The sequence below is a fragment of the Falco cherrug genome, chromosome 4 (genome assembly GCF_023634085.1).
Source record: "Falco cherrug isolate bFalChe1 chromosome 4, bFalChe1.pri, whole genome shotgun sequence".
Lineage (NCBI taxonomy): Eukaryota > Metazoa > Chordata > Aves > Falconiformes > Falconidae > Falco > Falco cherrug.
In genome coordinates, this window is record NC_073700.1 from 57,259,428 (window position 1) to 57,272,053 (window position 12,626).

The 12,626-nt window shown below is 45.1% G+C and overlaps 1 protein-coding gene across 1 annotated transcript in view; it reads right to left on the reverse strand.

Moving 5' to 3' along the window:
- Positions 1-12,626, reverse strand: part of ACVR2B (activin A receptor type 2B) — a 108,299-nt gene that overhangs the window by 25,480 nt on the left and 70,193 nt on the right. Inside the window, exon 2 of the mRNA XM_055709474.1 lies at positions 2,779-2,986. Coding sequence (XP_055565449.1) covers positions 2,779-2,986 — 208 coding nt within the window. The remainder of the gene's footprint in view (positions 1-2,778; positions 2,987-12,626) is intronic.

A 12,626-nucleotide genomic window follows, 5' to 3' on the forward strand; every position in this document is an offset into this window, starting at 1 on the left:
GAAGCCCAGCTAAATTATATGCATAACTTCCTTCCTTTGACCACTCGGAGGAAGTAGCAAAACAATCATATGTGTTTGACATTATTACTCATTTATGAACCCATGCCAAGCCTCCCTTTCTGTGGTATCACTGACATACTGCCACGAGAAGAAAGAGCTCTCTTCAGTCATAACACGGGGTAGTTTTCAGTGCTTTACTCCTTTTGGGGGGGGGAAAGTGGCTATAGCCAAAATGTCTCCTGCAAGGTCTCAGCTGGGAAACGCTTGGTTTGTTTTTCAGGCTTTTATTTTTTTAAACTTCAAAGCAAAAAAAGCAGCTATTTGACTTATTCAAATGAACAAAGATTTAACAAGTTAAGCAATGTTTCCAGATGCTTTTTCGTGAAATCAGATAACAAGCCCTTTGGATTTAACAGCATCAGTATTGGAGTCTTCAATAGAAAACACATCCTTTGCTAAATCTGTTGGTTAAGAAATCAAGCTAATGAGTGAAAACAGCCTGCTCCACATCTGCAATTCATTATCCCTGTCTTTGAGTTGGTGTGCGCTCAGGGCAGCCATCCAGGTACACATGACATGTTATACTTAGCAAATATTACAAATGAGACAGTGGGAGAGAATGACACATTTTTCTATGGCACTGAGGGCACGTTTCATAGCAGTACACGTGCTCTTCAAGGGAACGTGAACACAATCTCTCTGGTGGGGCTGTGTAAATAAACAAAGAGCACACAAGTCGATTCTTAAACACTACCTTTTCCTATAACCTTAAATATACATGTGCCACGTTCTTGTTTCCTTACAGAGTAAGGAGCCATCACCCTCAGCATCCCAACCCTTGCACTCCTGCATTTTTCATCTTCCAGCAACAAGGAGGTAGCATCTGGCACGTAGCAGCATGTGCTGCCTGTGCTCCAAGGGGAGCTGCAGCCTGGAATAACAGGACCGTGCCCTGCATCCAGGGGACACTTTTGCAGAGATAGGTACAGATGCATCTCCCAAGGCTGCACCCAGGAGTCCGGTATCCAAAGATGCTGAAGATAGAGACAAAAAGGGCGTCAGCACAGCAGCATCAATTGAAAAATCATCTTTTTAGCCATTTTTCCTGTCTTGGGATGCAACACTACCTGTATGAAAGACTGCAGAGGGCACTCAGGGAAGGGGGGGGGGGGGGGGGGGGGGGGGGGAAGACTGCATTTAAACAGCCTTTATTTAATTAAAGCTAACCTTTATTTCAAATGTTGCTTTCAACACTTGTACTGTTTGTTAATTCTCAGAAGATCTTTTAGCTTTGCCCTGGAACTGTGTCTTTGAAGAATCAGCCTGCAGGATAATGGATGCTCTACCCTGGGGCTGCAAAAAGGCTTGTGAGGAGCCCTGGAAACTTTTTACCATTTTAACAGAGCAACACATTATGACAAAGTTTAAGAACCACTACATCCCTGAGCAGAGACACTCAGTGACAATACAAGTGTCACTGTATACGAGAGCAGGCATTGAAAGGAGAAATCTGTTTACAGTAAACACTTCTGCTTGGAAGTAGGAAACGAGAGTGACCTTCTGTTCTCAGAAGGATCAGCATTAAGATGACTAATGGGCCAAGGAGGATTGATTTATCGGGAAAGAATAAAAATTTAACTATATATAGAGCTTGGCTACGCAACTGGCAAGGGAATAGGTGTGGTGGGAAAGCAACCCCGGGGCTAAGAATAGAATGAAGATGAGGAACGACTCACACTTGGGAAAAGCTAAGACAACGGACACAAAAGTAGGGATAGCATACAGTGCCAAAGGGAGAAAACTCTCCACCCATGGGAATAAATCTAGTCCCAGCTTCAGACCCAGGGTTTAGGTCATGATGTCCTAAAATGTTTGGAATTAGAAGCTACAAAGATGCTCAGCTGGGAATTGGACAAAGGTGTGATCAACCTATACTGGTGTTTTATCAGGTGAAATCCTTGAATTTTATGTTCTGTTAATCCTTACTGAAAGGGCTGGGTTTGGGTGGCTTGGTTGCTCATTGGCATGTTTGTTTTTTTTAACAGAAACAGTAAGTCTAGAGCTACTGAACACTACCCTTTCTAACCGTGAAACTTCAGAGGGCTATTTTCTTTAGCTGTAATTCTTTTCCCCTCTGTAGAGTTCCATCAAGGGAAATGAGAAAAAACTAGTTTATTTTCCCAGCCATTTAATGAGGTTGGAGTCTTCATGCTACAAAACCTTGCTCCTTTTCAGCTTGCTACAGGCAGCGACACACAACCACACCTGTTGCTTTTGCTGCCCCACTCTTTCTCTTGGCCCGTCTTAACTCAGCCAAAGAACAGTGAAACTTTTTGCAACATCACAACGCCAGGATATCTCAACCTCTAACCACCCCCAGATATCTGTGCTTTTCTAGAAAGCTCCAAATGATTCCAAGTTTTCCTTTGTATCGCCAAACGCTCTTGGAAGAACATATTGCTTTTCATTTGATGATACAGGACAGGTTTTTCAATGCATGCCAGAACTATCAAAGCTTTGCTAAGGAAAAAAAAAAACCAACCACCACAACCAAACCCACAACAAAAAACCCTAAAAGTACCTTTTGCAGCTTCTATTTAGAACGTCAACGCAGAAAAGTGACAATTCTGAGACCTGCATTAGCAACAGAAGTAATTATAGGGGATGAATGGGCTGACTGACTTGGACTTGGCTTTCTTTTCCTGATGCAAATATCATGAGCCTTTGCACTTAGAGGAACAATTAAACCTGGATTCAGAAAACCAGTTAGGCTATTACCTGTCATAACAGTTGAAGTCATCTAACCAGCAGCCTTTCTTCACCAGCTCGATGGAGCCCGAGTTGTTTCTCCAGGAGGCGTAGCAGTGGAGCCGCTTGTCCTTCTCCCCCTCGCAGCGCTCCACGCCACTCTGGTTGGTCTTTTCCAGCTCCCAGTTGGCATTGTAGTAAATGCATTCCCTTGTCTCAGCCTCTCCATGGCCTGGTCCTAAAGCAAAATTCAAACCCCAAGTATGTTCAAGCAAAATCAGAAACAGATCCCAGGAGACACATCTCCAGGTGGCTATGCTTTAGGTGATGCATACATTTGCCTCCTGGGAACTAAGCAGCTCATCAAAGTGAGCTTCAGCATGGTGTTGAAGGTTATTCTTTGCTGATGTGAGATGGAGAACAGAGAGCACAGGTTTGCACAGGCTTACAATTTGAGCCCATGGTGAAGTCAAAAGCCCAGCTGAGACCCAACCCCCAGGTCTCCTCTGGCCAGTGCTTCAACCACAGGGCCCTGACATGGGGGGATGTACGAGGCAACCCACACCCAGTTACCTTGTAGCCACAAAAACCCTGTTTAAGCAAGACAACCTCCCAGGGTGCTACATGCCGCTTGCTGGGGTGTCACACAATGGAGTTGCCCTCTCTCTCCACCACTATTTTGAGAAACACCACCTAAAAACAAACGGTTTCTCATGTGTATAGGATGTAACTGAGAATAGATTATATCCATCCTGCTGAGGAGGGCCAGACCAGTGCCTGTTCCACACTTAGATCCCAGTTCAGTCTTATTTGGATAAGTCTCCATAGAATAAATGGCATGGTTTTAGCTGCAGTTGACACAGCTCACACTGCCTCTCCGCTCAAACAAGACCTTCAGCAAAATGCAACTGTTCCTCAAACAGCTCTCACCACCCCAGACATGTGGCCACCCGAAACAAAGAGTCTCCGCAGCCTGTGCATCTTCCCTCCTTTAGAACCTGGTATCAAAGGACCAAGGACCTCCTGCTGCCTCAAGTGAAACAATTCCCCCATAGACACCACGGCACAGAACTGAAACACGATTACAGACACTTCAGTTAAAACTGGAATCAAGCAAGGAAACACAGATGGCTTGTTTTGTCCTAAGCCTTAGAAATCCTATCTCCATTTGGAAATATTCTGCTTTATGGCATTTTGAGGATTAGTTTAAAATGAGAAGAAGAATGAAACAAACACATGGCATAAGCAGACAATCAGAAAAGGTACCATGAAGCTTTTGACTTTGTAAAACCTGAGATGCCCTGCAGCCATCTCTCTTCCGGATTACCCAACCTAAGGCAAGGTCAGACCTGGCTGTTATTTTTCTGGACTGCAATCATGAAAAATATAGGTAGCCCAATAAAATGTGTTGACAACTAAGTAAAAAACATGAATGGGTCCCACAGGATGGTGAAATGAAACTGCTGCGCTCCCAGAATAGCCAGACCTTTGCAAAGCACAGAACTAAATTTCTGGCTGGAAAAATTTGCAGTACTTTCACGACTCTTTATCTTCTCCAAAGGCGACACAACCTTTAATGTTGAGATTAAGGCAGTCAGGGCCATGTCTGCATGATATAACTGCAACCCAGCTTGTGATTCCCACTCAACATGGCAAACCAGCCAGTTCTGAAAGGCCTCTACAAAGTAATGCAATTCAGCCTTCGTAAGATGCTGAGCAGCAAGTGGCTTACAGCCAGCAGAGAAAAAACACCAGCATGAGCACAGGCACCAGCTCCAGGCCCCGGATACCTTCCGTAGCTTCATCGTTTCCACACCTGAACACCCACCCACTACTGATGTAAGTACCCTGACAACACCCAGCTATGGAAGGGAGTATTACTTCCAACTGAAGATCCAACATGCCAAGATTAAATGACTTGTCCCAAGGGAGCAGGAAGCTGGGAGAAGCCTGATCTGCCTTTCCACAGCCTGCAACTCCACAAGTTGCCAAGTCTGCACGCTGTTACCTCACAGCAGGATTCACCTCCAATTTTGCAGTGCACAGAGAGCCCGTTAAAGATGGTGCTTGAGCCAGAGATTGCGTTCAAACTATTCAGTGTAGCCTGATCTGTAGAAAAACAACCTTCTGCTGCCAACACATGCCACGCAAGGAGTGCAAATGATCTGCCACAAAGCAGAAGTGGAACTGCAAGAAGGTTGCAGGAGAAACCATAGCTTATGCACAAGCTAGGGGAGCCGTGTCCAGCCTGCTCTGATACCAACACCTGGAATCAGCAGTGGGCAATTTTCATGGTACGGCACAAACTCATCAGACTAGGAAGATCTCTTCGCAAGTTGAAGAGGTGCTCCATCCTTCAATAACTCTTTTGGGGAGGAATGTTTAATCTGCATCGTGGGAGAGACTGCAAGGGAAGAGGGGTATGAGAAAGTCATAAAGCTGACTTCTGAAACTAGAAATTATATTGACAGCACACATGAACAAGAGCTCAATTTCAATAGCACCTGCAGGTTTTATCGGCACTTGCAAAGCTACATTTGAGTTTTCCTCTGACAAGTTGCTTACTATAATAAAAACAACCTCCCGATATCCCTTAACACAGAACTGTGTCAATATTGACGCTCCTCATTAAAGCCTTGGTATTTGTTCTCTTGATACTTACACCACACTTTGTTAGGGCAGATTAAGCATTTTTCCTAAATACTGGTTAAAACAGCAGGAAAGCGAAGGAACACTGCCTTGTGTGCAGGGAGAGCGATATCTTTTTATTTATAAAGGAATGAATAAATATCTTAGCTTCGTTCTAATACTTCACATGGCTTCCAGCTGATACTTCATAGCTAATAACTCACTATCGCCTTCTGGTCCAGCCCTTGAAATACATTTTGTAATATCATTTCCATCATTCCAAACCCAATCTCGCTTTTGCTCTAGATGGAAATTTCCTCTCCCTCCCCAACCCCATCTCCTGGAGAGCAGGAAGGTTTAATGAGCCATTTGCCTGGGAAGCGGCCCCAAAATCTAATCCTGGCTCAGCCACCTCCATCTGTAACCTCGAGCAATATTATGTAGACTCTGTTTTCTTCCACCTGCAATGAAGGCCAATGCAATGCACAAAGCTGTGGTGAGATTTGATGTTTCCACTCTGCTTTGAAAAGGGAATGTTAAAAAGATGTGAAACAGGAGCTGTATCAGCTGTGGGACCAGCAAACTGAGGCTGCTAAATCCTGCGCTGAGCCCAGGCTCCCTTCCCCCAAGACAGTTGTCTTTTCTGGAACAAGTTTCAGCTGAAGACTAAGATCTGCTTGCAAACATGCAAACCCAACTCTGCAAACAGCAACCGTGCCAGGAAAAAGGCCTTTCACAGTTTTTCCCCTGCTGTCAAAGTTTAGATTAGTTGAATAAAAGCATGTATAAAGTTTTGGATGACTAAATGTATGTATGCTTTCCTTAAGACAGCTCCTAAGGATGCTTGCATTAAGGAGACACTTTTGAAACCTGCGTGTTTGCTACCTGCTTCCAGACCCTTTTAAAAAGCTGTTTGGTGAGGACCCTCATCCCGCTGGGTGCTCAGAACTGCGAGAAGCCCTTCTGTTTGTGCCCAAGATGGTCTCAGCAGGAAGAGGCATGACTCCAAGACTTGGGTATTAATTTACCTGCTGCTTTAGCTCATCGAGAAACACTCGTACCTTGCCTCTGTAATGGATCACACAGAGACCAAAGTTTGTAGCTAACTGCTTTACCTGCACTTGCTATGTTAAAACTCTCAACTGAATGGAAGGAGGGGGAACTGAAACAGGGTTTTGTCCCTTGGAGGGAGAAAGGTGGGGTGGTGATGACTAAGAGGAGGAAATTGGAGCTCTGCTCCTACATCTCTGGGAAGCCATGTAGTTTCTCCTGCCTCCTCCTCCCTCCTTAGGCAATGGATACATAAGGACCCATTCCCCCAAAACCACTGCAGGTCTGTAAGAAACACTGAGCTGGACACTTCTGCCGAGTGACACAGGTGAGAGAGACACAGATCAACCATGTCCTGCTTCTCATTTCAAGCTGCAAGAAAAAGCAGAGGGTATTGCCCCAAAACGGCTGCAGGAAGCGCTTGTCTCCTTCCACTGGACACAGCTGATGCATTAGCGCAACAAGGGTTGGGCTGGACTTGAGTGGGCTTCCCTCAACGCCCAGCAGCACAACCTGGCTCAAAGGCAGATGTTGAACCAAACCTGCACAACCGAAAGAGGAGACAGGATTAATTTTGGCCAAAAAAAGCCTTTCCTGAAACAAAAGCCTTTGGATGCAGTAACAAACCACAGCTTGAGAAGGACTAAAGGGGCTGTGTCCCACTGGCTCTGCCCTCCCCTCCCCCCAACGCTCTTGCTGTCTCCTGCATACCAGCGTCAGTAAGTGGTCGGCAAACTCCTGACACCCTTCATTCGGTGGCATTGCCTGGTAAGGACACCCTGCTCATACAGGATGGAAAATAAACACACCAGGGAGCTGCTAAGCTTTTGGCAGAAAGTCAACAGGAGTTGGGCGCAACGAGATATAAAAGATTTGCTAAGCCAGTGTTTGAAGATGGCTGTCGGAACTTGGTTTAATTCACTGGGCTCCCATTACCCTCCTGCCTAACCCTACTCCGCCAGCCACAAAGCAAAAGTTAGAAAAAAAAGCTGTTTCCTATCCAGCAGAGATTCCCAATAGGTACAGGCAAGAGGTACAAACACAGGTGGATCTGCTGGCCCTCCCCACACATAGACATTTTGCAGGGGAGATGTTTCCACCACGGCTGGACGATTGCCTGCACAAACTACTGCAGGCAGAACCGCCTCACTGCACTGGCAGCGCTTTGCAGAAAACGCTGAGCAAGCAAAGCATGAGCACGCATGCCGGGCAGGAGCATGGCATCTCCAGCAGCGCAGCCTGCTACCAGCCCCAGTTTTCTCCATCGAAAAGAGCCTCATGGTAGCAGCCAGACAAAAACAGTAAACATTTTAATACCACAATCCATAAACAGTCATTTAAGGAATAAAGTCTGAAGTCCTGTTTGAAATCAAAGTCTAAGGCAGAATTAGGCTTTCCAGGAGCAGATGGGTTTCTTGCATCCCACTGCATCCACCCAGCACTTCGGGGATGACGCAATGTGGCTTCTCCCGACACCTTCCTCAAACAAAAGCCGCGCAGAAATACCTTTATGCAAAATACCACCAAGCTGAAATAACTCCCAACGCATCATGAAGGCAGAGGAAGGCTACCCACCACCACCCATTTTTGGGGTGGAAATCAACATTTTTACCGTGGTCCTGAGAAACCATCGTCACGCCCATTCCCTCGGGTTGATTTTCTGCTCCAAATGACTGAAGCATCGCTAGGTTTTTGCTGAGCAAGACCCCCAGCACCTATCTGAGGCAGGTAACGATGGGAAGAGCACTTGAAACGCCATGCGACACAGGAAGACCTCTCTCCTCTACTTGGGAGTTGCAAGGCAGAGAGGGAGCTCATTAAAATGGGTCCTCTTGAACTGAAGGACTTCAGCCTGCTGAGGCATGGGACCTTGCTGCCGATCTGAGACTAAACTCTGCTCTTCTAATTTGGAGCTGCTGACAGATCACTGAGGCTGTGTCATTATCCAACAGCTGCTAAATTATAGCCAAGATCCAGTGTAGCAACTCTGGGTCTAGGTGTTAGCAGTTGCTGGGCTCCTAACTCATAATTAGATACATGGGGAATATCTTCCCCAAGGCTGAAGGCTGCTGTAAATCTCAGCTCTTTATCTCTGCTTGTCCCCTTTTTAAAAGCTAAAATGAAAGTATATACAAAAAGATGGGACGTGTCAAAATAGTCTGCATAAACACTGAGTGATTTACCAGACAGTCTCTTTGCCTAACTGTCAAAACCACCGGGCTTTATGTATGAAACTGTGTATGCAACTGAAGTTATTTGCAAACACTTAGTTATGTCCCTATATAGCTATTTGTACATGTAATTTTATAATATAAAATGACAGAGATTGTACACTGAATTGGGGTAATTGCCCTCTAATTTGGAGGGTAATTGCATGTAGCAATTAAGCAACTGTGGATGCATTCTTGCATGTGTGATTATGAAAGTCGGGCCCTTTGTTTGAGGTTTGGGTTTGTTTTCAAGAGCTATCCCTCAAACTGCAGCATGGTTGAGCAGAGCTGGGAAATAAGAGGCTGCTGGGCGCTCACCTTGCAGCTCAGCATCTGCTGGGATGAGCTACTCCGGCGCCAGCTCACACCCGCCCCTTCCCATTGCTCAGCACCTGCGGGGATGCTAAAACAGCCGCCTTCAAACACAGGGCTGCATCTTGGCACATCCTTCAGTGGGGGGACCACGATCCAAGCATGTGTAGAGCACACTGGGAGGGGAGGGAAAGGCAGGAAAAGAGGGCTGCTGTCCCCCAGCTCTCCCTCTCCCAGACACCTGCCCAGAAGTTATGTGCAGGACTGCAAACTGAAGCAATTGTAATAGTTATTGCTAGCATTCCAGATCCCAAAATTAAGCCAAAGAAAGGCTTACGACTGGGAAAGTTTGGAAAATGTTGCTCCAGAGAGACCAGCCAGTTGCATCTCTACAGAGCCGACAATGAATCCACAATTAGTAAGTGTTGCTCCAGCACTTATTCCCCAAGCGGGGTGATTTCATTCCTGCTGTACTTAAATAATAGGGTCTAAATACGTTTTTAGGCAAAGCATCAAACTAGTGATGACATCTGTGGTTAAATACATAACTGCACACGAGGGTTTAAAGACTCGTTGCTTGCATCCCCTGTTCCTCCACAAAAGCCTTGGAATGGCAGAGCCCCATATATAACACAGACAAGCCCCCTTGACTCTGCAAAGCCCCTTTCTCAAGCCCAAACTTCACCCCACCTTTGGGGATGTCTGTGGCCAGCATACATCTAGCCACAGAATAATTAAACACCCAAGGCTTGCCCCTTCCAGCCAGCTGGATGCAGGGATGGGCACTGCCCTGGCTAATTAAAAAACCCAAACACCTGGTACAGCATCGACTATTGCAAAATATTTTGGTTCTTGAGCCAGATCAGGTAAAACCAGGCCCCTGCAGCACTGAGAACAGCAACGGTGTAACGTCAAGGGAAGATATTACTTTGAATTTTGTTTTCTGTCAATACATTTGGCATATCCCACGATAAAAGAGCTCTAAGTTTTCTAGTCAATCAATGGCTGTTAATCTATTATCTCAGCATATATTGCCATGGTAACCTGCAATGATGCCATTGACAACCAGTCTCAGAAGGACAGGAGGCTTTAAGTCATTTTCTTTTAAAATTAAAAAAGGAACTTTAATATTAAGAAATACATCCTCTCTGCTCACCAGGGATGACAACTCAGGGCTTCTATATTCACACCATGACTCATGCTTCACAGCTTCCACGGACATCTGTGTAGCAAACCCCCCCCCCCCATCCCCACCCCCACCCCCCATCATATATCTCTTTTTTAACTTGGGCTTAAATCAGTAAAAGATAAGAAGGAAATTATTCAAAATAACTTAGATCTTTATTAGAATTTTCCCCCAAACTGCTAGTAAAACCTGTTTTGTAAAATACAGGGAGCATGTTTAAAGAGTCATTACTGCCAGCTCAGGGAAAGGATGCAATAAAGGTTTTAATTCTTCTGAATAATTTCCCTGGTATTTTAAGTCAGATAGGGTGGATAGGAGAAGGATTTGGAGAAGAGACATGCAGCATCCCAGCTCCTTACAAGTCCATAAAACCAGGCAGATTCCTGTTCAGGAAGATGGAGCTGAGTGAGATGACAGCATTATTCAATGTAGTGAAATACTGAGTGTACACACACACACACACATGCACACACACACACAGATTGCTGATGAGATTAATCTCTTGGCCTAAAGGGGAGGATCACTCAGGAAAAGGTTTAGTAAATCATTCCTCTGGCCAGGCAGAGCAATCCATGGAGGTTTGGCCAGGTCACTGGCTGGACTGGTGTGTGGCAGGACAGAAACGTTGCCAGCAGTTAATCAATTTTTGGAAGCTGAGCATTTTTGACTTGAACTCAGCTGGTCATTTCTATATTTTATTTAAAGAAGAGATCATTTTAGTTATCCATTAGAAAAATCCTATTTTATAGCATTTCAGTTAAGGACAAAGCCAAAATGTAATTAGATTTCTCCCTTTGCATCACTAACTGTATCTGTCTCCCCAAAAAACGTTTTAGTTCTTTAATAAAACCATCAGGGAGATCAATCAAAACCATTTAATGCCGTGGTGCTTCTGCAGTTCATGTTTAAATGCACTTTGGGTCACAAACGAGGCAATTTGGACAGCAGAGCTCAAACTGGATTAGTAATAACACCAAAAAACCGCCTAATTTCTCTTTTTTTTTTTTTCTTAATACAGATACACACTCCTCCGCTGCACCCAAGAGAACAGAAACAAAATCAAGTCAGCCTCGATGAACACAAAGTTACGCATCCAAAAAGGGCACTGCCACCAACCGCCTGCCTCCACGTGGCACAGGGTGGGGAACATGTGAAACTGCAGACTGCGCATCCAAACTTCCCAAGATGCTGAGCTGCTCTCTATCCATGTGTGACCATCCCCAAGAATGCCACCTCGTGCAGGACCTCTGCCACAAACGTAGCAGGTAAGTGCCAACTGCTCCGCCACCCTCCCTACTTGTTAGGAGACATCTCCTGGCTTCCTTTGTACCACCATGCCAAGAAAATGCCTGGCTCCATACAGGATTTCCAGAGAGGAGAGGTTGTGTTTTCTCCCTAGACCACGAGTTTTCAAACAAGCACACAGTTATTTAGAATTTCTTTTTTTAAAAATTTGAGGTGTGCATTTATAAAAACATTAAGCAGCCCATTTATTTGGCTCATAACAGGAACGGCTGCTTTCTGGCATGAAAAATGGACCCTTGTGGGCTAAGCACTGTGCAAACAAGCTACTGAGAAGGTTGTTTCAGCCGCCAAACTTCGTAGCCTCAGTGACAGAAAGTATTAGAGTTTAATTACAAATGAAGATATTTCCAGCTACACTCCTGAAAATCAAAAATAGAGGGCAGATTTTGACCAGATGCCACAAATCACTAAGTACAATATGCAAGAAATTCTGAAATAGCATTTAAAACATAATCATTTGTTCTCTCCTGCTCTCCTCAGCAGCCAGCGTGAGGTCTCCAAAGAGCATGGGAGGAGGAAGTGAAATCACGTATGTTCATAAATATTTTCCCCACACACAGTGAAGTTTTGAAAAGCTTTCAAAGCAAGCCTACAAAGAAATTTCCTTCCAGGCAAAGGGCTGAGGATACGGGAGCATCTCCTTGTGGACTACGGAGATTTAAGGAACAGCAATTTGGCGGTACCTTTCCCGGCTCTTTTATGTGTGCCTGCTACATCCCACCATCCCTGCTACATCCCACCATCCTCGCCTTCCCATGCTGCTGCCACCAGCAGAAATGCTTTTCAGAGCTCCTGATTGCGAAGGTCTTCTCCAGGGAGAGACTGATGTGTGTCTAACACACCACAGCACACCTGGCAAGCCACAGACAGCTTCAGTACCCAAACAGCAGCACCTCAATTCATAATCTACACGTGGTCCTCTGAGATTTATCAGCAGGGACATTTCAAATATGCTTTAAAATGTGCTGAGTCTACTAAGATTGGGCCCCAAGTGCTTTTCTATTGATTCTGCTTGACATTTCCAAATACCACAATTCCAAATTTAATTCACTGGTAATTGGAAAAACTGTAATGCATGTAAATGGACAAGAAGATGTTGGAAGTCCAAAAGGTCAAGCATCAGGAAAGCATGCCCCCAAGAACTAAATGGTGTTTGTTTGTCTTCTTGTCACCCTCTTCCACTTGAA